General features: G+C 50.1%; 7 protein-coding genes across 7 annotated transcripts; 2 read left to right on the top strand and 5 right to left on the bottom strand.

Moving 5' to 3' along the window:
* Nucleotides 1-65: 65 nt before the first annotated feature.
* On the bottom strand, nt 66-1,203 carry BJX68DRAFT_159140 (60S ribosomal protein eL31). Its single transcript, XM_071036818.1, has 4 exons — nt 1,174-1,203; nt 1,002-1,090; nt 468-542; nt 66-363 (listed from the first exon to the last, which is right to left on the bottom strand). The coding sequence occupies exons 2-4, from the start codon at nt 1,086-1,088 to the stop codon at nt 157-159; spliced, it is 369 nt and encodes a 122-aa protein (XP_070895311.1). The 5' UTR covers nt 1,089-1,090; nt 1,174-1,203; the 3' UTR covers nt 66-156.
* Nucleotides 1,204-7,900: 6,697 nt separating this feature from the next.
* BJX68DRAFT_270488 (SCP2 sterol-binding domain-containing protein) lies at nt 7,901-8,462 on the bottom strand (the record flags this gene model as incomplete). Its single annotated transcript, XM_071046673.1, has 3 exons — nt 7,901-8,064; nt 8,134-8,343; nt 8,447-8,462. 3 exons carry the CDS (start codon nt 8,460-8,462, stop codon nt 7,901-7,903), a joined length of 390 nt encoding a protein of 129 aa, XP_070895310.1.
* Nucleotides 8,463-8,978: 516 nt separating this feature from the next.
* BJX68DRAFT_257651 (arylamine N-acetyltransferase family protein) lies at nt 8,979-10,201 on the bottom strand (the record flags this gene model as incomplete). The annotated part of the gene is made up of 3 exons (XM_071043384.1): nt 8,979-9,573; nt 9,686-10,077; nt 10,169-10,201. 3 exons carry the CDS (start codon nt 10,199-10,201, stop codon nt 8,979-8,981), a joined length of 1,020 nt encoding a protein of 339 aa, XP_070895309.1.
* A 578-nt stretch (nt 10,202-10,779) lies between these two features.
* On the top strand, nt 10,780-15,042 carry BJX68DRAFT_159019 (DEAD/DEAH box helicase). Its single transcript, XM_071036817.1, has 4 exons — nt 10,780-12,440; nt 12,497-13,277; nt 13,328-14,773; nt 14,829-15,042. Exons 1-4 carry the CDS (start codon nt 11,125-11,127, stop codon nt 14,841-14,843), a joined length of 3,558 nt encoding a protein of 1,185 aa, XP_070895308.1. The 5' UTR covers nt 10,780-11,124; the 3' UTR covers nt 14,844-15,042.
* Nucleotides 15,043-15,973: 931 nt separating this feature from the next.
* Nucleotides 15,974-17,437, bottom strand: BJX68DRAFT_244467 (Ran family GTP-binding nuclear protein). Its single transcript, XM_071041317.1, has 5 exons — nt 17,203-17,437; nt 16,904-16,996; nt 16,679-16,832; nt 16,419-16,624; nt 15,974-16,366 (listed from the first exon to the last, which is right to left on the bottom strand). The coding sequence occupies exons 1-5, from the start codon at nt 17,260-17,262 to the stop codon at nt 16,235-16,237; spliced, it is 645 nt and encodes a 214-aa protein (XP_070895307.1). The 5' UTR covers nt 17,263-17,437; the 3' UTR covers nt 15,974-16,234.
* An 18-nt stretch (nt 17,438-17,455) lies between these two features.
* BJX68DRAFT_244464 (putative 26S proteasome non-ATPase regulatory subunit Nas2) lies at nt 17,456-18,878 on the bottom strand. Its single transcript, XM_071041316.1, has 4 exons — nt 18,582-18,878; nt 18,447-18,519; nt 18,045-18,397; nt 17,456-17,962 (listed from the first exon to the last, which is right to left on the bottom strand). Exons 1-4 carry the CDS (start codon nt 18,744-18,746, stop codon nt 17,831-17,833), a joined length of 723 nt encoding a protein of 240 aa, XP_070895306.1. The 5' UTR covers nt 18,747-18,878; the 3' UTR covers nt 17,456-17,830.
* Nucleotides 18,879-19,329: 451 nt separating this feature from the next.
* Nucleotides 19,330-22,148, top strand: BJX68DRAFT_270484 (putative Rho guanyl nucleotide exchange factor; the record flags this gene model as incomplete). Its single annotated transcript, XM_071046672.1, has 7 exons — nt 19,330-19,336; nt 19,406-19,962; nt 20,029-20,337; nt 20,390-20,590; nt 20,644-20,859; nt 20,917-21,142; nt 21,193-22,148. The coding sequence occupies 7 exons, from the start codon at nt 19,330-19,332 to the stop codon at nt 22,146-22,148; spliced, it is 2,472 nt and encodes an 823-aa protein (XP_070895305.1).
* Between the last annotated feature and the right edge of the window lie 226 nt (nt 22,149-22,374).

Here is a 22,374-nt window from a genome sequence, read left to right as displayed (position 1 = left end):
ACCTACTGCAGTGTGCTACTCCAGCCGACCACTTTGCCGAAAGTATATAAGAGAAAAAGAGATATCTCTACTAAACAATCGTATTGTCGTCATGGAAGAGGTATTTTGAATTCATTTTTGGTATCAACCAACATCAACCGATCCTAAAGCACCCATTTACTCGTCATCAACAACGGTGGTGTGAAGACCCTTGGCGACCTTGACGTTGACAGCCTGGACGTAGGAGTAGAGCTTCTCCTTGGCACCCTCCTCGTCGTTACGCTTGCGGGAGATGCGGACACGGAGGCGGAAAGGAACACCCTTGATACCGGCTTCCCAGACCTTCTTGTTGAGCTGGGGGTCGAGACGGACGTCGGTGGTGCCCTGTTGTAATTGGAACAACGGCGGTTAGTTCTTGGTCTGTTCAGGCCCTCTCACCGTCTGGAAGTAGGGTTGAAAGGGAGGGGGGAGGGAGGGGAAAGGCTTACCATAGCATGCTCGGCGAAAGCGCGGATCTCCTTGATAGCACGAGGAGCACGCTTCTTGAAGGAAACACCGTGCGTCTGAAAAGAACAAAAAAAAGAAGAATTAGTCTTCCGCCCGAATGCCATCTTGATGAAAAGAAGGGACATGATGCTTCTGCTGCGTCTTGCGGCCATGAGGTGGACTTCATAAAACTAATTCATTTTCTTTTTTCGTTGCGTGACCGGCCGACCACAGCGCTTCCAAATCCAATTGCTCAGAGATGGGTGCTGGATCTGGTCGTGTCGGGGTTTGTTTGCTTCGCTTTTGCTTTCCTCCGCAAGGTTGTGCTGAACTGGACTGCTCCAACTCGGACCATTGTTGAGGAAAGTGAAAAAGTCGTCGCGGTGTTGATTGTGTCTTGTCTTGTGTTCTCCATCCAAGCCTCACGGTTTTTTCGTTCCGCTTTGATCGCAGGTTCGGTCGACTGGGAGTTCGACCGACAAAATCATAGGGGTATAGATATGGATACAATAACGGAATCCCGTGCTTCAACGTACCCTCTTGTGCAGGTTGATGGTGTACTCGCGGGTGACGACGTCCGCAATGGCGGAACGGGTCTTCTTGCCGGTCTTGACGTTGGACATTTCTGTCGCAGAGGATAAATGTTAGAAACAAATTCGTCGCAATAATGCGATTCCAATGCTGCAATGGACAGCAAGCGCAAGAAACTCACTGAGTGGGTGTTCGGCTGTCGTTGGCTGAAGTTGTCGACTGTCGAGGAGATGAGGAGTTCGGGATGGCTTTTTTCGAGGTGGTCGAAATTCCAGTGCGGGCTCGCTTGTGTGGGGATCCTCTGATTGGCCGATGGCAATTATCACGTGATACATTCAACTTCCGGAACATTTGAAACAACCCAAATGAACAGGTTTGGCAGGATGCAGTTTTGTTGGGATTGCTCTTTTATCTCTGCGGCCTTTTTCTGATGAATATAAATTCTCCATGAAGAATTCTCGATTCCTTGGCCATGGCCTCTAATGTAGGTGGCGTACACGGTCAATCCAGGAGAAACCCAATAATGCATTGCGCAAATTCAACACAACCCTGAGCTATCTGAGCAATAGCCAGGGGTTCCATATCCAAATCCTGATGCAGGTTCAATAACTACAGATTCCAAGCTCTACTAAAGCACCCAAAGTGCACCGGCGCCTATGCTCGGGGGGGAATTGAACAGAAAATGTGTGTATTCAACAAGCAAAAACTCCAAATGTATGCATGCAGCTGTCCATAGAAGACGAAAGGCAGAAAAAAAGAACCCAGGCGATGACATGCAGTGAGAAAATCGGTAGGGATAATACATCAAGACAAAGCTTGCCAGGCCATGCGCGGCAGACAAAACGGGGTAAAAGTAACAAGATAGAAAAACTGCTGAAATGCATAATGTACCTGATCCATGTTCATTCGTTTAATCCTCCCAACTGTGGCCTTCATCGTACGCGATTCAAGACTTTGATTCTTCCATGACAGCTGCGAGTTTTTCAGCCATTCCTACCTTGAGTCGAACAGCCCACATTTCTGGGGGGCCATCGGCTTTTGGTACAAGGAATTGCACACTTGTTCCCTGGGCTTTGTATGTGATCTCCTTCTGTAATGCGGCGTTGAGGACCACATTTCCACTTGGTTCGGCTCGAATAAGGATACGGGCGCGGGATGTTGTCCGATCTTTCAAGATGCGAGTGATCCCCATACCTTGAGTATCCCAGCCTTTGTTCTCTTCTTTTATCAGCTTCAGAGCGCGGGATCTACTCTCAAACAGAACGTCCTCGTTCTCTTCACCAGCCCCGCCTCGAGCGAGATCGACCTGGGGCAGAGCCTCTGCGGCATCCCCGTCAGCAGACTCCTCAGCACCCGTGTCAGAGGCCATTCCAGGCGTCGAAGCACGGCTTGGGGTAGCAGACGTGAGAGCGGATGGAGTCAAAAAGGACGAGCTTGGTTGAGAAGGGCCACCAAACGAGAAACCAAGGGGCTGTTGAGCGCCGGATCCCGACTTCGATCCAGCCGCAGCAGGGCCAAAGAGCGCAGAAAACGGTTGCGAAGAGCCGGATTCTGGTGCTGACTCAGTAGTAGATTTGGTTGACGATCCCGTAGTGCTTGGAGGATCCGTAGCAAATTTGATCGGCGTGTTCAGCTTCCAGGTATTGTCGCTGGCAGGCTTAGTAGTGCTAGAGCCGAAAATGGAGGGAGTGCTCGCGCCGGAAGATGGTGTTCCAAAGGGATTCGCGGTAATGGTTGAAGACCCAAAGACATTGGAGGGCGCAGGCTTTGACGGAGCGCTTTCATCGGATTTGTTGGACTGAGACTGGGACATGGATGCAAAGGGGTTCGGGGTAGACCCGGCGCTGTTAAAGGACGACGCATACTTGGATGAGCCTAATAAGGAAGAGACAGTCTTACCGTCCTCCTCCTGGCGCTTCGGTTTCCCCTCCTGGTCATATTGAACGCGATCGAACAAGCTGCGACTACCAGAGCCTTGGTCAGTGGTCGCGTCGGCAATTTTGCCAGAACTGTCAGTTTGTTTGGACTTCTTGAGGGCCTTAGTGAAGTCGCCCTCGTCGCTACTCTCAGGAGTGGAAGATCCAGCAACGCCATTACTCTTGGAGTCCGTGTTGCTTGCGTCCAGATCTTCAGTTGGTGCAAAGGACGATTCCCTGGCAGCGTCATCACCGGACTCGGACGCTTCTTCCGTGTCGTTGGCATCGTCATGTTCGTTCTCTCCGCTCTCCGACGGGGTTGCAGATAGGTGGCCAAAGATGTTGCTCGACTTTCCGAATGAGGTGGACTTGGTATCAAAAACCGAGTTGCTCGCCATCGACGAGGCAGCGCTTGCATCTGACTTTTCGCCATCGGTGCTATTGTCTTCCTCAAAAGAGAAACCTTGGCCGGGAATGTATTTCGGCCGCTTACTCTGTTGGGCTAAGATTGCCTCTTGCTTCTTTCGCTGATTTTCTGCGTCTTTGCGTTCCCACTCAGCTTCGTCGTCTTCGTCAGAATCAAAATCCTCGTCCTTGCGCTTCGCTTTCTCTTTTTCAGCTTCCTTTTCTGACTGAGCCTTGAACTGTTCAAAGAAATTGGTGTTACCCGACCCAAATTTGGGAATAGCCAACGGAGCTGACGCCTGGGTAGCATCATGGCCGCCAGAAGGTTTGAGAACAAACGGATTTGCCGGTGGAGTGCTGCTAGTTGGCGCACTGAAAGTTGGTTTGAAAACAGGCGGGGCGTGCGAAGGGGCCGAACCTGAAGACGACGTCTCCTTGGTGGCCGCGGGAGTAGGAAATAAGGGTTTCGGAGGCGACGACGTTGGGGTTGTAGAGAAAAGACTGGGCTTAGCTGGCTCGGGCGTTGCCGGTTTGAAGGAAGGAGCATCAATTTTCTTCGGGGACTCAGCACCCGTTGTTTCGCCGGCCTCTGATGTCCTCGAGTTCGAAAACGAGTTTGCAAATATGCTTGCAGTTGTGGAACCACCATTAGAACGCTTTGCAGGCTGTGGGGTAGAGGATACATCCTCAGTGTCCACAACTGCCTTTCGTTTGCTACCAGTTGTGGTGGCGCTCTCGCTAGCAGTAGAAATCTGCGACGGGGTAGCTGTCTTGCTTGGGGTCGAACTTCCAATTGGGGAAGCAGGGTCAACCGTGCCAAAAGGCTTGGTCTTCTTAGATGGTTGACTGTTGGTCGTCGCGTTGTCGTCGTCTATGGTTTTGCGCTTCATGCCTGCTACACCCTGGAGGGGAGCGCCGATGGTTTCACGAACACGCAAATAATGAATGACAAGAGCATCAAATCCTTCCTTGCTGAGATCGGTTTTCGCAATCTCACGTCGGAAGCTTTCATTCAAAACGCGGACGCGGTTTGCCATCTCAATATCTTCCTCTGTTTTGGCACCAAGGCCAGAGGGCATCTTGGCAGGCTTAAGCTTGTCAAGCGTCTGAGATGGCGGACTGGGGGCTTGTCCCGACGAAATCGACGTCGTTGGCTTGACGCCATTCATGTTGGAGGGGACCTGAGATGTTGTAGCGGGAGTGAAGGCTGGCGAAGAAGTTGTTTGTGTAGTTGAAAGTGAGAAAGGAGACGACTGAGGAGCACTAGATGATGGCTTTGCAGGCGTAGAGCTTGAGAAAGGTGAAGCCGGAGTGACCGATTTTGGAGGCTCGTTTGCCTTTGTCTCTCCAACAGGAGCAGGCTGAGGTGCAAACAGGGATGAGGATGGTAGTGGCTTCTGTTCAGTAGTTGGCTTCTCCGCAGCTGCTGGTTTTGGTACGAACAGACTGCTGAAAGGATTTGTTGCTCCGGCTTGAGGCTTTTCTTGCTCTGTAGATGATGTCGGCTTGGGAGCAAACAGACTTCCCGTTGCTGGGGCCTGGAATAAGGTGCTTGGTTGGGTTGATGCCTGGCTTGTGCTCTTAGAAAAGAGTGATGGGCCCGTACTTGAAGAGGAGAAACTGATAGATGGCTGGGATGGTGTAGACTGAGTAGCATTCCCCTCCTTGGGCTTTTCCTCTGAGGCCTTTTGCGACGTGGATGAGGCCGGTGTGCCGAATAAAGTCGAAGACTGGAAAGGATTCTGTGGTGTCGCCGCAGGCTTAGGGGTGGATGCGCTAAAAAGTGAAGGTGATGCTGCCCCAGCCGTCGCGGGAGCGATACTAGACGGAGCGGTGGTAGAGGCCGAAAAAGAAGGCTGTGTTGCGGCCGCGCTAAACAGAGAGCCCGATGCTGGAGCAGGCTGCTCGGCTGGTTTCGCTCCAAACAAGGGCTTTGATGGAGTCTGAGAAGGCGCCGATGGTGTACCGCCAAACAGTGTTCCTGCTCCCGATCCACCGAAATTTGTCGAGATGCCAAAGCCACTGTTTCCACTTGAGAATGGTTTCTGGGCGGCGGTTTTAGCGTCTGGAGAGGTCTGCATTGAATCATTGCCAAAAGCCGTGGTCTGAGCAAATGGATTAGGCTTCTCTGCCCCGGATTGACCAAATATGTTACTTGCAGGAGCCGCTGTGTTGGGCTGGCCAAACATGGTTCCATTCGGCGGAGTTATGGTGCCGGATTGAGACGAGGGACCGCTGGTAGCAGTGTTTCCGAAGATGCCTCCACCAGTACCGCTTGGCTGAGACGTAGCCCCAAACAACCCACCAGAGGGAAGAGGTTGCTGTGCAGGAGATTGACTTCCAGTCGAAGGTATGTTGAACATGTTGCCCTTGAAACCAGTGAAGCTATTGCTCGCAGGCTGCTGAGTAGCACCAGTGTTCATCGAAGCAAAAGGATTACTCGGAGGTGTTGATGTTGATGCACCAAATGAGCCAGAGAAGTTGAATGCTGTTGAGCCGCTTCCAGAGCCAAAAGCGAATTGCGACCCTCCGTTCTGGGCAGGAGGTTTAGTAGATGCGCTGGTGGGTGGGAAACTCTGCGACTGTCCAAAGCTGAAGCCATTTGTTGGCGGCTGGGACGCTGCAGGCGCAGAGACTGTGTTGGGATCGAGCGAGCTAAACGGACCACCAAAAGACGCACTAGGCGAACCAGACGGTGAGCCAGCGCGTGGCCGTCTTCGAATGTCCTTGATTCTATCCATACCGTTAGAGAATGCGCTAGTCATGGTGTAGTTCGCCCAGAAAAAGCATGTGCAGCAAGATCAAATGAAAAGGAGAGGGAATATTGCAGATGATCAAAGCAGAAAGTGTAACACAAGTTGGAAAATGTAACAGTAGTTTTTGGCACAATCGCAACAGCAGTAATCAGAAAAGCGATTGTTCTGCGAAATGTCGAATTTCTGCATGCTGGAGGTGCAGGACGAAGAAATAAAGTTGGTCGCAAAAGGTCGGTCAGCAAGCACTCACCTTCTGTTGGCCATCTGTGCAGCTGTGGCCCGCTGGGGCTTCTCCTCCGGTGTGCTCTGCATGTTGAAGTCTAGTAGGTTGCTGTCCTTACCCCCTTGAGGACCTTGGGCTGTTCTCTTAGACATTTATCAAAAACAACAGCACGACTCCCGCGGCCTTCGACCCCTTCCTAAAATCCAGCTTGCGAGTATGCTCACGGACAAATCTCATCCACTGCACTGCGCGATATTCCAGTACTTGCTTCACTGAATGTGTTCCGACTTCTGTGAGGATCCAGTTCGTCCAGCAACTCGTTACCGCGACAACTACGACGGCGAGTGCGCGATGCAGATTGAGGGAAACCGGAGAAAAAGGCACGGTGTGCGGACCAATTCGCGAAGGGAAAATGACGGGAAAACCGTGATATTATCGTCCCGATCCGTAATCAATAAGAGTAAATATTGCAGGAAATCTCCGAAGTCAAGTCGTCGTGGATGGTGGCTCGAAAGGCGCACGCGCTTGATGTGTTCTTCGAGAGTGGGTAGGGTCGCGATTCGCGAGGCAACCAAGAGTAAGGAGTGATGCGAATGGAGAGAAGAGGGAAGAAGAGAGAAGACAGAGCTAAAAGAATAATGTGATCGTGATGTACAGGAGGAACGGCGACACTTTTCGATGTGGTCTGCCAGAGAAATGATGGGAGTTGCTGCTTGAGCTACTCTTTTTTAGTCTTCACTCGTTTCCGCTCGCCATTTTCCCTGGGGAAGTGAAGCCAGCTGAAAAAAATTGGCGTCACGTGATACCACGCAAGGTCTGGTCTTGGCGCAGAACAAACAATGTCCTCCTTTCAAGCCATCAGTTCTCTATTTGGTTTATATTTGGGCCTTGGATAAGAGAAGAGCTTTAAAGAAGCTAGCGAAGCCGCTTAAGTTCAATTCCCGGGCCATTGCGCGAAGTAATTGACTTTGAAAAAACCTTGTGCTGACATCAAAATTTCACCATAAAAGCTCCGGCAGCGTTTCCATGGCATGAGAGGGAATGCCGACAAGAATATGACGTTTCGTCGCTCAGCTCTACCATCCCTACTCCAGGCGTGAGAAGCAAAGGGAGCTCAATAAGTCTCCGTACACGCACGTCTTCGTCCCGCAGGGGTCATGCGCGTAGCGGCCAGAGCTGTCTTATGACGACAGACCGGGCATTCGTGAGGTCGACTCGCACTCCTTTGGGATGGTGACAAGAACAGCCGAGAACAACTTCTATGTACCTTTCTTCAAGCTTATTCATTGCTTATATGGGCGAAATAGTATTCCCCTTCCCGGCCATCTCCTCTCAAAAGATTTTCTATAGCCCGGAGTCCTCCGAAGTACAACGCGCTCTGGACGACCTTCAAAATCGGCCAAATTGCACACTCAATGCCAATAATAGCATTCAGTGGGTCATATCGAAATTATGCCCTTCTATCGCATTATTTATGACTGTAAAATTAGAGGAAGTACGCCTATGGTCGGTGAAAATACTTATTCGTTCATCGCAAAGTCCAATCAAGGCGATCGACATAAGAGGTAGAGAATACATTAACTAGAAAATACAAAACAGGGTATCTATAGCTTGGCCTTGCCCTGGGCCTTCTTCAGGACGGGCTCCATCTTGGTGGCCTTCATGATGTTTCCCTTGATCTTGAGCTTGCCTCCCATGAACAGCTTCTGCGCATTGGCCTGACCGGAGACGAGGGAACCGAAGTCGGCGTCCGAAAGCTGGAGAGTAACTGTTGATTATCAAAGAGTGTTAGTCTTTCGCTCCTGAATTCTATCGAGTTCTCAACGGGCAAACTGACCATCGGCCTTTCCACCAGGAGGAGCAGCACCCTTGCCGACAACGCCCTTCTCCTTGAGGTCGAGGTACCAGCTCTCTTCCTTGCCGCTGCTGTTCTTCAGGGTGAAGGCGACGACAGTCTGGGCGGTCTTGACAGCATCCTTGCGCTCGGCCTCATCGCCTTGGAGGCTGGAGTTGATCACATCGAAGGCGGCGGAAGAAGGGAAACCGTCTATGCCAATGTTAATCGAAAGAGGTTCATTGATTCAACGGGCCGCCGCCCCACGATAAGCTTTGGCCAGCGGACTGGAGAATAGGAAGTGAGATAGACTTACCAACTTTGAGAGACATTGTGGGTGGAAAGTATGTCAAGATTCTGGGGAGAAGAAGTAGGCGTGAGCTTCAAGATTATGTGTAACTTTAAATCTGACAGGAGACGAGCAAGGAGAAACTAATATTAATAGTGATGGCAGTGTCCGACCCCAGAGTGCTGGGGGCATGTGAATCGACTCAATGGAGGCGGTCGGAGGCCCGCTGTACCGAGGTCTGTCGCTCATTTGACGCTTTCACCTGGGTTCTTCCAACGATATGATCCTTCGAATGGAGTAAGCCCGCACACGGATCCAGAGCTTCAGACGCGATGTGAGATCTTCGCATGTGCAACCCTGCATGTCTTCGAGCGGAGGTATCTGAGATCCTCATCCAAGAGTAGAACCCTTTGCGAGGCCCACCCACATGAAAGCAAAGGATGCCTCGCTCCAAGCTGAGCTTCCGTGGTTCTTCATATGATGCAATCTTCCCCAGTTTTACTCCCCGCCCTGAAATCTTCTTCAATAATTCTTCAATACTGGTCTGATCATTCGGAATCTAACTTAGCGCTTTGTCCCATCCCTGAATGCTTCTCTTCTCTTCATGCGCCAACGAGATTCCGAAATATTTCTTGAGCGCCTCCAGTCTGCCCTCTTCAGAATCAAACGAATGCACAATGTTCGTCTTGCCGCCAAGATTGACTTTAATCACATTGTCGACCAGCATGACTTTTCCCACAATCGCGACGTCGTTGGCCAATGGCAGAGTCGGATTGCTAGAGAATTGAACATTTTCTCCCTCGCGCAGAAATCGCACAACCAAGACAGTCCATCTGTGCAGCGTTTTCGCGCTGGTCCACCAATTTAGCACCTCAAAATCATGCTGAAAAAACTCTAACTCCGCAAAGCTATAGAACGAGTTCCATTCGTTTTCTGGTGCGTTCCGATACTGGTAAATCCAGAGCTTGGGCTCCTTGAGCTTTTGTTTCGGGATATTATCGTGGATAAGCCGCACTTCTTGCCGGCCAAGATTCTGCACTGCGTCTCCTAGCTCATTGAGGGGAAGCGGGCTAGTAGGGCCATCGCCACCGAAACCAACGTCGATGGAATATCGCTGGCCGGAGGGCAGGTGGATGATGTTGTTGATATGGGTGCTGTCGCCAGTATCAGCCACTGAACGTCTCGACGAACCCATGCGCCCAAACGATTTCACAGGATAAACCCCTCGTGGACCAGGGAAATGACTGGGACAAGTCATAAACTCACAACCCCAGATACTCCCCGCCGGGCACTCCGTCCTTCCTTCCACGGTTCCTGACTGCAGTCATATACACCTGAAAACCCAGTCCGCGAAGCATATGATGGAAGAAAATGCTGAGCTCCATGCAGTAGCCACCCCTTCCCCTCCTTCCATCTCCCTTATGTCCCATCAATTTTTCATAAAGGACATCTGGGCCAATGTCCACGAGATGTGTGGGGGAGTAATGGACCGACAGATTCTCGTACGGAAACCTAGAGATTTGGCATCTCATTAGGGTTTTGAGGGACTCATATGTCTTTGGAAAAGTGGCCGGAGTCTCGGCATACTCCTGATATCGTGTTGGAAGGCGGATGTGCTCTAGCCATGCAGTTACCTGCTTTGTGGAGTATGCAGATTCCTCCACGCCGGGTTTTAGATTCATTTTCCAGAGGCGACAACAAGATAAAGACGTTCGAGCAACCGCCCTGAAAGTAGGTTCTGTGCCTTACTAGTACTTGGATTTCCCAAGGTTCTTGACTCATTGTGTAAGTTCCCCGCAAAGCTCCGACACTGCAAGAGTCATGCTTGTCTACTCCATAAAAGGTACAATTGTTGCGCCATCTGTGGTGGCTGTTGCTCATCAACTATACCTGATCAAGTATAATCGCAGACTTAGCCTTGTTTGGCAGAGTGAAAGATTGAGAATCCATCTCCTACAACAAGAACAGCCACCTATCACGTGTTTTTATATCGTACAGAGATCGGCCTTGTACCTATTTACAAGTCTGAAAGAGTCGACCGCAACTGTTACTCGAACTGGATGTTTGAAACGAGGATAAGCCAGCGATTCTTAAAGACGCTTGAAGTTTGGTTACTCCTCGAGAGCAGGTGCTCCGCAAGTCTAGAACCTTTGCGATTTTATGTGGTTGGATTAGCTGCATAATGCCATTGTGAGGTTATATATTTTGTGCCCAAGGTTGTTGTTCTACCGCTCCGTAGTAAGGTACTGGTGTACCAGACACAAGAAAAAACTGGTAGCTTGCTTTGCCACATCAGAGGTCAGCTCCTGAACCTAGATTTAAGGGTTCGGACAGAAAAAACTTTCTCGTAAAGGTTGAGTCAGGCAACAATTCCACATCACTGGACGAGGAGGGGCTGGCCCCGGCGTTCTAGTGTTACTACAATCGTTATCGAGCTTGCAACACGCCAAGAAGGATCGACCGACACGTATCGAGCCTTGTGAGCCTCCATTTTCCGTCATCATTTTCCTGCCTCGCCTCATCTTCTTCACCTTGTGGAACATTTTGCCCAAATCTGCCTTACCTCTTTTTCTCCTTCTACTCACTTCTTTCTTACTTGCTTCAGCTGGTCCCCTCATGGAAACCCTCACTAACGGAACCGTGCTGCGTCATTTAACGCCCGTCCCCTTATCCAATTGTGTTCATTGAGGCTCTCTTCTTTCAACATGGAGATGTTAAGCCAGGCCGTCGAGGAAATCCAGGAGGATTTGGACCTACACCGTGCTATTCTGGCAAGCCTTGACAATCGACGCCCCGACGTAATCGAACAAAGGCAAGAGACACTTGAAGCGATCAAAGAACTCGAAACAAAGCTCGCTCAACTACGCGGCATCGACAGCAGCGAATCCTCAAGTCACTCACCATCCTCTTATCAGGATATAGCAAATTCCGATCTACCAGACGCTCAGATAGACGGCCCGGTCTTCTCCAACCCCTCGAGCCCACCCCAATTCGGGCGCCCCGCCTTCTCTTCTTTGCCGTCCCGATCCCGACCTTTGCCACAAAATAGGCCTTCAGAAATGCCTCCTTCCCGGAAACGCCGGCTTTCGGGTGACGACGAGACTGGTATGGGCTACGGACAACCGAAGCGAGCAGCGTTAGGCCAGGTTACCCCTGCATCTACTACATTTACTCCTACTAGCACCAGGTTCGACCATGGTAGCCCGAGCGACGTGTCAGCTACCGATGATAACGAGGAACTACTTATGGAAATGCTGGGGCTCGAAGGCCGCGATAATTTTCGCGCGCTTCAGGAAGAACAGAAACGAGCAGAGAAATGGTTGGAGGATAAGAAGGAACAGGAACGTCGCGATGCCGAGTTTGCCCGCAATCTCATGGAATCCTTCGCGGATCCCCAGCCATCATCATCTGCGCAAGGATCTTCCTCCAACAGCCGCCCAGCATCAGCCTTTCCCGAACGCACCTTGCCTGCGTCAAATCCCGTCATCAACACACCACCTAGTGCAACCAATGCGTTTACTACCGACACAAGATCAGCCCCAACGAACCTCTCCACACACTTCCTGAATGGCTTTCGGGGTCCTCAATTTGATTCAGCAAGAGTTGACTTGGATAGTGATGATAGTGATATTGCAGAAATCACTCCTCGAGACTTTCGGCTCCATAGTGCCACCGAGTCTCCTTTTCCGCGGAGTGCACGAGGCCCAACTCCATATCCTGCTCCCAACCTGGATTTTCGATCCAGGTTGCAGGGCCTTGACGATCCATCCCTAAGTGGCCCTTGGAGCTTCCATGGTACCGTTCCTGGACCCAGTATTATGAGTAGCTCAGGGCCAAGTACGTGGGGGAATCCTCTGCAAGCGGGTATGGCAACAATAAAGGCTATGAGAGACCATTATTTTCCAGATGGCGGAGACTCACCTCATCTTCAACCACGTGCTTCTGGGGGCGCTATAGGACGTGCTCTCGACGGGCTGATGGACCACTTTAGCGGACAACCCATAAGCCTTCGTGATCTAGAGTACGTTCTCCTTTACCCCTTTTCTCCCTCTCTGCACTAACAACTAGCTTGTACAGGAACTTATATGAATACGGAAGTGATCCCAAACAACTCAATGAGGAGATCAAGCAGTTGCTGGAGACCATCCGGCCTGACGCCGATATCTCGGAGGGGGACCGGGAAGGTACTCCGGAGGCTCTGAAATACAACTTACTTGAACATCAGAAGTTGGGTTTGGCTTGGATGAAATCCAAAGAAGAGTGTGACCAGAAGGGTGGCATCCTGGCTGATGACATGGGTCTGGGAAAGACTATCCAAGCCATCGCCCTCATGATATCTCGCCCGTCAACCGACTCCGAGCGAAAGACGACGTTGATTATTGCACCGGTTGCTTTGATGCAACAGTGGAAGCGCGAAATACAGAGAATGCTGAAGCCCGGTAAACACCAGCTCTCAGTGTACGTTCTGCATGGAGACAAACGTAGCAAAAGCTTTAGGGACTTGAAACATTACGACGTTGTGCTTACCACGTTTGGGACCCTATCTTCGGAGCTGAAGCGCGTCGAGAAATATGAGGAACTTATCAAGTCAGGTGCTGAAGAGCCGACATTGAGAAAACAGTACATGAACGCGCTACCTTGTCTTGGACCGACTAGCAAATGGTATCGGGTGGTCATCGACGAAGCTCAGTGCATCAAAAATCGAAACACAAAGGCCGCCCTAGCGTGCTGCCGTCTCAATGCCACATTTCGTTGGTGCATGAGCGGGACTCCCATGATGAACAACGTCGAAGAACTGCACTCATTGCTGAAATTCTTGCGCATACGCCCTTATGGAAGCCTTGAGCCATTCAACCGAGTAGGTTTCATGTCATCATTCCTTGAATACGCGGCTAACTGATAGAACAGGATTTCACTCGCCCGCTGAAGAGTGGCAATCAGGCCTTACAGGATAAGGCAATGAAGCAGCTTCGTGTTCTTCTCAAGGCAGTTCTCCTGCGGCGGACGAAGACCTCCAAGATAGATGGTAAACCCATCCTCAACATTCCGCCTCGAGTATCCGAGAAGGTTCACGCCACCTTCAGTGACGATGAGCTGGAGCTGTACAAGTCACTTGAAAACAAAACCAAACTCCAATTCAACAAGTATCTCAAAGCCGGTACGGTTGGACGAAACTACTCTAACATTCTTGTTCTCCTCCTTCGTCTTCGGCAAGCGTGCTGCCATCCACACTTGATCACCGATTTTAGCGTGAAGATCAACGAGAACACCGAGGGGTTGGATTTTATTGCCAACGCCAAGGCTTTCAGTGAGGAAGTTATCATACGTTTGAGGGATAATGATGATCTGGAGTGCCCCATCTGTATCGACGCGGTGGAAAATCCAGTCATTTTCTTCCCATGTGGACACGGCACATGCGCTGAATGTTTCTCTAGAATCTCTGATCCAGCGCTTGCCGTTCAACAAGGTCATGATGGCGCAATTGAGGTGAAATGTCCAAATTGCCGTGCCAGGGTCGATCCTAAGAAGGTAACCGATCATGCTTCTTTTCGTAAAGTGCATTTTCCGGATCTTTCTGAAGATTCTACTGGCCCAGGAGGCCAAGAATCCGCGGCCGAGGATGATGACGACGATTCTGAGGATAGCGACTCGGACAGTCTTGCGGAATTTCTTGCAAGCGACAGCGATACGCAGAAAACTCCTAGGAAATCGAAAGGCAAAGGGAAACAGGCCAAGCAGCCAAAGAGGAAGACACTTGCTGAACTGAAGAAAGAAGCATCGAAGAATCAAGCATCGAAAATCAAGTATCTGCGTCGTCTTGAGAAAACTTGGATCACAAGTGCAAAAATCGAAAAGACCATGGAAATAATCCGTCAGATTCAGCAGAATGACAGCAGTGAGAAGGTCATCATTTTCAGTCAGTTCACTTCTCTTCTCGATTTGCTCGAGGTCCCCGTTGCGCGCGAACGCCATGGCTATCGCCGGTACGATGGGAGTATGAGACCAGCGGACCGGAATTCGGCTGTTCTAGATTTTACCGACGACCCTGCTTGCAAGATCATGCTGGTGTCGCTGAAAGCGGGCAATTCTGGGTTGAATCTTGTCGCTGCGAATCATGTGATTATCTTCGACCCCTTCTGGAACCCTTATATCGAGGAGCAGGCCATTGACCGTGCCCATCGAATTGGGCAGCTGCGTGAGGTGCATGTCCACCGGATTCTAGTACCTCAAACTGTCGAAGACCGCATTGTCGAACTTCAGGACAAGAAACGCCAGTTAATTGATGGTGCTTTGGACGAAAAAGAATCGAAGAACATCGCCAGATTGAGCACTAGAGAACTTGCTTATTTATTTGTATGTTCTTCCTTTATTGCTCTAGATTTACAAGACACTAACCTCTCATTTCTAGGGCATACAAACCTAGGTGCAATTCCTTTTTCCTATCGTGTTATGGCGTTGGCGGACTTCTGGGCTCATTTCTCCAATCTCAAGATACCCCGGGGTAAACCGTCATTCCTAGTTATGTTTCGGTTTTCTTTTTGTTTCCTTTCTCGATCCATACTTTCGGACTTGTTCTTCCATGTTGGCATTCTCTAGAAAAAACGAGTTCTTCGAACTCGTTCTTGTCACCTCTATTCCTTGTGCTTCAATGCCTGTACAATATTATACTTCCTTTTACCTTTTCTCGGACTTTTACCTTTGCTCGGGCTTTACTTCTTTGGGAAACGTCTTATTTAGAATGAGTTCATGGGCGCATAAGCTCTCGTGGTAGCATAATACATAAAACTCGATTCCCGCCGAGAAATCAGCCTCTCACCAGTAATGGAGGAACTTTTCCTCCGTTGCCGCCTCTCTGCAGCATACTCTCGAAATGAAACAGTCGTAGCCGCAGGTAACGTAGGCTCTCATAGGCAGCAAGCCTTTCAGCACACGTCTACTAAGCAAGGCTACATGCCTCTATTTTGTGCCCAACACGCCTCTACCCTCAATGATGCGAAAACCCAAATCTACCTAAACCAGGCAAACAACAACTGCGCTGCAGCCTATTTTTACTTATCCCCAGGGCAGACTCCAGAACAGTCAAACCAGATTAGAAATCAACTTCCATTGACTCATGAGGCCTGTGCGCAAAAGGCAACGTTGTCGCCCAACATAACATGACTAGGACTACAAAACAAAGAATCGAGGGGTGGCATGAGGGATACTATGATATCATTTCTCGCTAAAGCTGCCCAGTCACGTGCGCGCTGAACTTTATGCGAATTGGGTTTTTCTTTGTTTGTGCAGGTGGCGAGATATTGATGGAGTTGGGTTGGGAGGAATTGGAGGCATAGCTGGCTCGATCGAGGTTCTTTGGGCAAATTTCGATTTTCTTTCATGGGATTTGCGCCTCTTTTCTATGTAAAGATCTGAGACGCCTGCACTGGTGGATGTACCCATTGAGGAACCTATTTTTCTCTAAACGCAAGGCAGGCCAGCTTATGTAGAGTGGAATCAAGGAACAGATGTGGAAACTTTTGTCTTCCCGACAACTATTGCAGAAAATAGCTGCGTTTTTTTTTTCTCATATGAAGGTGTAGAGATAAGGGAGTCTAGACTACTAGTGGTAAATATTGAATGGAGGGAAAAAGAAAAGGAAAATCAAAGCAAATATCATGCCAGCCCTGTCAGACCAATTCCACCACCGCTTATCGTTGTATCGTGATTCGAGACTTTGCGTAACGTTCCAAGTTATGTTATAATGGAGTAGACAACCCGCCCATCGTGTGGTGTGACGGGAATCCAATCCAATGCCCTTTGAAGACCTGGAATAATCTAGAGGTCGGGGTCCTCCTCATCGGGCAGAGGCTGCTGGGCAGCAACCTCCATCTCGTTCCGGTACTGTTCCATGAGCTGGGCATCGACGGTAACCTCAGGAGGCGCAAGGGCAGGAGCGGCAACGAAGTCCTATTCCCTAGTCAGTACTTGTAAAGGCAAAAAAGGGCATGAATCGGCTGACCAGAGAAGCGTTGCCGACCAGTTTCCGGGCAAGCCACAGGAAAGGCTTCTCGAAGTTGTAGTTGGACTTGGCGGAGATGTCGTAGTACTGGAGGTTCTTCTTGCGGTGGAAAGTGATGGTCTTGGCCTTGACCTTGCGCTCCTTGACGTCGACCTTGTTACCGCACAGGACGATGGGGATGTTCTCGCAGACACGGACGAGGTCACCTTTGAGGCTGGTGAGCTATATTTCCTTGTCATTGAGCGAAGGCAATCACTTACGGTGCCAGTTGGGAACGTTCTTGTAGGTGATACGGGAGGTCACATCGAACATGATGATACCGCACTGTCCGTTGATATAGTATCCATCTCGCAGACCACCGAACTTCTCCTGACCAGCAGTGTCCCACACATCGAACTGGATTGTGCCGAGGTTCTGTTTCAGAGTTTAGTCAAGGCGATCGGAATACGGTGAAGGGCGACGCGGGGTCACCAGGCGGGGCATACAGTGGTAAAGACGAGAGGGTGAACCTCAACACCGAGAGTAGCAATGTATTTCTTCTCGAATTCACCAGTAAGGTGGCGCTTGACGAATGTGGTCTGTATAGATAGAATTTTTCAGGTTAGTTGATGTTCTTGTCGATAACCTGAAAGAGCCGCGGGGCCGAATTTTGCCTCAATGTTGATGGTCGCTGAACACGATCTCAAAGAGGGCGTAGCCGGGAAACACGCGGATATCGGGGGCAATCAAAGGTGTAGCAGCGAGTCTATGGATTGCAGTTGTCATGGAAGTTGGATGAACTTGCCTTTCCAGTACCGCCGTCGCCGACGAGAACGAGCTTGAAGGTAGGGACTTCTTGGGTCATGTTGATGTTTATGTAGAGTTAAAGGAGTAAAAAAACAAAAGATTTCAAAAGTGATCCCAACGCAAGCGATAGAATCAGGAATCGACGGTCGAAGGCGCGACAGACGAAGTTGATAGAAGGGGTGGGGAATCGAGTGGATGAGCCAGGAAGAAAATAGAGTGAGCGAAGAGTTGATTCTGGTGATGGAATTTTTGCCCCGAGTCGGTCACTGTCCTTTGTGGTCACGTGCCTACGCCTCAGGCCGACATGCCCCGCGTGTTTATTCCATGAAGATCCTTGATTTCTTTCACCAAAGACTCTTTTGACGTCAGATTCGATTCCTTTGGTAATAACAGCGATTTCCGACTTCTGAGTGTTCTAAATACACAGCCAATGATCCGTCAAAGAGTAACGCCGTCCATACCTCTTCCTACTTATAGCAACCCGTCATGAAATCGTATCGCATTCCTAGTTTCCACGCTCCATTCTTTCCGAATGTTTTACCAAGTGTTGTACATATGGCCCCTACAGATCTTGAGGATCCAAACTGAAGGAAATTTGTGGCGTTGCCTAAAACCAATTCGCTGCCTTATAGGGGTAGAAGATGGCAACCTAATAAGCCACGGCCGCCCCAATCACGGCGTGGGACGAGTTCTAGATCTCGATCAACGGTATTGCCAGAAGCCGCCTCATTTCGGGTGATTTTGACTATGATGGTACGCTGGCAGATGTTAGTCAGACGCTCGTGCTTCTGAGTGCTTTTTTTTGCATGCGAAGGACAATATGTGCAGAGGGAGGCTTACTCCTTCATTTCGTTGAACCACTTCTGCCACTTTTGAGAGACGCTCGTGGTTCAACCAGTTGACACTTCCAAAGCTTCGAATCTTATCGCCAGTCTGCAGCCCAGCTTGGTCTGCAGGGCTCCCCGACACAACGCTGTTCACTTTGGCAAATGGTGTCGATGCGCTCACTCCGGAAGCTGGTGTACTGGTTCCAGAGGGTTGACTTGTAGAAATGTTCGCAGTTGTGGCAACCGGTGCCTCGTCCCTCGCCCGTTGAAGCCCGGCAAAGTGAGTGTGGATACCCTTCTCGATACTCCCCATAACCTCTTTGTGATCGTAACGGAGTCGAATTATTTGCGCTCGGATGGTGCGGACTACACGAGACTTAGCAGGTATGGTGAAAGCGAAGGAGTCGTGCCTTACTTTGCGCAACGTCTATATCATCGCGGGGAAAGCCATCGAATGTCGTTAGCGACGTGCTCATATTGACGCCATGCTAGAAAGCAGAATCTGTTAGCAACTCTGATCATAGAAAGCAGAACAAGATAGGCTCCTTACGGAAGTGAGGACACTGCTCAAAGCTGAAAGTTCCTCCTCGATGTTTTCCTTGTGTTTCATCAGGTCGCCCATTGAGAGCTTCGAAAGGTCGCGGGGGATCCCTCCGGACGTTGGCCCGGAGGATACTGTGGGAGTGTGAAGATTGTTGGCCATGGGTATACCCATCCTAAACGAGTTTAGAACATCATTTAGGCAATGAAGCGATGGGAGTTGTTGTTCGGAATGTCCGGGCTAGTGGCGGGCGGGGAAGATAAGCTGGCTCGGACTTTCGGAGTTTCAGATGGATGGTCGATCTTCTTGTGCTTGGCACGCTCAACAGGGAAGACCCGTCAACATACCCAGGTAGACTCGCCGTACCCGGCATTTCTTTGCTGCTTTTTATGGCACTATGGCGTCTCTATCAGAGGACTAAGATATTACCACCTAGATACGATGCGATTATCCCGAGATCTGGTACATTGGGTACTTACAAAATCAACTATGAAGAACAGGGACAGGAAATTCCTTCCAAGAAGCTTTAGAGACGGCGGGGCAAAAGAGCAGCAAGACTACCCAGAATGCTTTGTGTTCTATTACTAGTATCTCAAGTGTTTGAGCCCTTGGAACTGCGGCAGAACGAGGGAGCTGAGTGTCAATGCTCCTTCCAGTCCTGCCGTTGTGTTATCCGACCTGGTCGTTGCTTCCAATCTGCGTCTGGAAGAACTTCCCTATAATGACCTCCGACAGCCCTTTTCCCCCAAGGCGTTAGATGATCCGTAGGTGGTTGTTACTGGGTTCGCAACCCCGACCTATCATGGAGCCGTCAATCGACTTGATAATCTCAGAGAAAGAATCCAAGGAAGTGCTTCATGAGCCCGCAGACATTCATTTGAGCCCCGCCGCATCCGAGGAGAAACAGCAATTTCCAGGCATTAACGAGGAAACTGACGTTCTAGTTGACCGAGTCCCTACCCCCTCCCCATTCCGGCGTTGGGTGAATAGCTTGCGGCCGAAGAAGACGTCTCCTATCTCTCAGCGATTTATCGAAGGATGGCAGTTCAGTCCGCGAGGTAGCTACGACACTGCATACCTCTCGCCTCACAATGGGTCCCAGGAACAATGGGAGAAACAGTCCGGAAACTCTTCGCACCTCGGCACCATGAAGACGACGACAGTCAGCGTGACCAGTCAAAGTGTCGTGAGGTCAAGACGCAACACGCAGAGCACCACCAATCGAAGCGTGAAATCAGATATTCGTACCTCAGTTGACAGCATAAGGCCGGTGCTGAGTACACTAATCGACGAGGAAGCCCAGAACCGCGCTCTAAGGAGACGACAAGTCCTCCAAGAAATAATCACAACCGAATCGGACTATATATTCGGTCTGAAAGCTCTCACGAACGTAGGTGCTCGGGTTGTGCTTCTTGATATGTGTATGTGCAGTGGCTAATGGCGGTTCCTGACCTAGTTACTTCTATACATAGCAGCGCGCCCTGAAATCTACCACAATGTTCAACGCATTCGCGAGACCCACGAGACCTTTCTGAGACGGATCCAAAGCTTGGTGCCCAGCTCGAATCTATCTCGAACAGAACTTGAAAGGATAATGCTCCAAGGGGTTCCGAAACGGTCTCTGCCTGTCGACCTTAGCATCAAAGCCCTTCAACCTCGGTCGCTGAGAACCCGCAGTCTCAAGTCATCTACCAACCGTCGTCTTACGGAGCTGGCCGCGGAAGCAAACGAGGCTTTAGTGGTTGCTCGAGAGATTGGAATTTTGGTAAGCCGTGTTGTGTCCTCTCGGGATATTTACTGAACCGCGTCCGTCGCAGTCAAAGTCCTTCGTTCATTACAAGGAGTTCTGCGAGAACTATGAACTACTGGTAGAAGATACTGCCATTTTACGCAAATCGGTTCGAAACTGGCCAGAGTTTGAATCAGGCATCGAGGCTTTGACTAAATCGGCAGCGTCCATGGAAACTCGGACGCTCTACGAAAACAAATCGCTGTGTCTGAATGATATACTCATAAAAGTAAGCGTTTATGCCGAGCAGTTTATCACTAGCTTTTCCTAATATCTTGCCAGCCAGCCCAGCGTCTTTGCAAGTATCCCCTTTTGCTCCAGGAACTGTTGAAATGGACTCATATCCAAGACGACCCGTCCGTACATGACGAGATTCGACAAATTCTGGATAACGTTCGCCACGTACTTGCGGATATCAATGAAGCCACGGCGGGCACCCTGGACAGGGACTTGATACGCAAAACTTTCCTTCTCCAGGAGATGGTTGACTCAAAATCGGTAAGTAACTTGACATCCGGTACTTTAACCAACGCGGCCTAACTAAAATGGTCCTAGACTGTTGTCATCGACATCTACAAACAATTAGGGCCCATGACTCTTTGCGGCGTTCTACACGTCACCTATCAGGCATCTCACCAGGTAACGGGAGCTTACATGGTGTGTGTACTCTTCAAACATCACTTTTTTCTCGCCAAAATGAACGATGAATACCGAAAACTCCGCTCCCTTGCCTGTCTGTACATCTCCGACGTGAGGATCGACAGCTTGGCGAATGGTAAAGGTAAAGCAAGCCTTCTTGACGGATCTTACACTTGCTGACGGTTACCATAGGCCTTGAGTACTTTTGTATCTTCTCTTGGAAGTTGCTTTTTCAGCGTCACGGCGAAAAGTTCGAACTCGTTTTGAGTGCCTCATCCGCAACGGAAGAAAAGCAATGGAAAACTGGAATTCTCAAGTCGGTGGCAGCCTCGGTCGATAAGCCTAATGCAGTCTCCTCGGAACTGCGAGCGAGCTCGTTTGTAGCACTTGATCTTGTTCCAATACCCGACACCTCGGACCTTACGCCTCAGTTGTCTCGACGACCCTCTTTACAAACCTTGGGCATGCCTCGGATCCGGTCCAAGCTGCAACTACAGCCCATAATCATCAAGAAGACGCATTGCCCACATAAGCATGGTCAAACTCAACAAATTGACGGCGAGCTAGAGCGCCCAAAAGTCCCGCCTCCATTTCCGGCGCTCATACTCACGGCCAGAAGGCAGGATAGGATTCGCCTGGAGAGAGCCATTCTGCCTTTTTACACACGGGATACGCTTCCATACCCTGGTATGTTTCTGGCGACTGGTGACATACTATTTGGCCCCGGTTCAATCATGAGGCATTTGAGCCTCAGGTCCAAGCGATACCGACGCTCTAGCTCTATAAACCTACCCTTGCAGAACGTCAGCGAGCCTCAAGATATTGACAAGATGGAGGAGAAAGCCCAGTACAACAAAAAGCGGAAACGGCGTGACGCTTCGGATGCTAGTCACAATCTTGATCCAGAGAAGGTCTGGTCACTACGCGGAGACAGCTCGATTGAATTCATCGGTCGTTCTAAGACCCTAAGAGCGAAGACCAATCCCAGGCGGACCAGCTTTAACACAAGCCCACAGCCTGTATTGAAGAGGGACAAGAGCTCTGAGCACTCTGAGACTTCTCCTCGAAAAGGTATTTGGTCGCTGCTCTATTCTATGTCGTTCCGAAGGTCAAAGAAGTCTGCTCGACCAAGCCTCAGTGGAGCATGATGATGTAAATCTATACGGAGCGAAATGTCGGTAGCAGTTCTCGCAGGGGGGAATATACGGAGTATCGATCACTCTGGGGCATGACAAGCCATCCATGTAACTGTCAATGATTTGAAAGCTGTGGAGATGGAAGGAGCATGCGAATATCCTTAGACTTGGCGAGACGTAATGAGATATGAGAGCTCCAGCTTCGGAGAGACCGAATGACGATCAGGGCAATCCAACT

Source organism: Aspergillus pseudodeflectus (genome assembly GCF_044049435.1).
Source record: "Aspergillus pseudodeflectus strain CBS 756.74 chromosome Unknown BJX68scaffold_49, whole genome shotgun sequence".
In the NCBI taxonomy this organism is placed as follows: Eukaryota; Fungi; Ascomycota; class Eurotiomycetes; order Eurotiales; family Aspergillaceae; genus Aspergillus; species Aspergillus pseudodeflectus.
The sequence above is the reverse complement of the archived record's forward strand: the minus strand, read 5'-3'. Positions and strand labels throughout refer to the sequence as shown.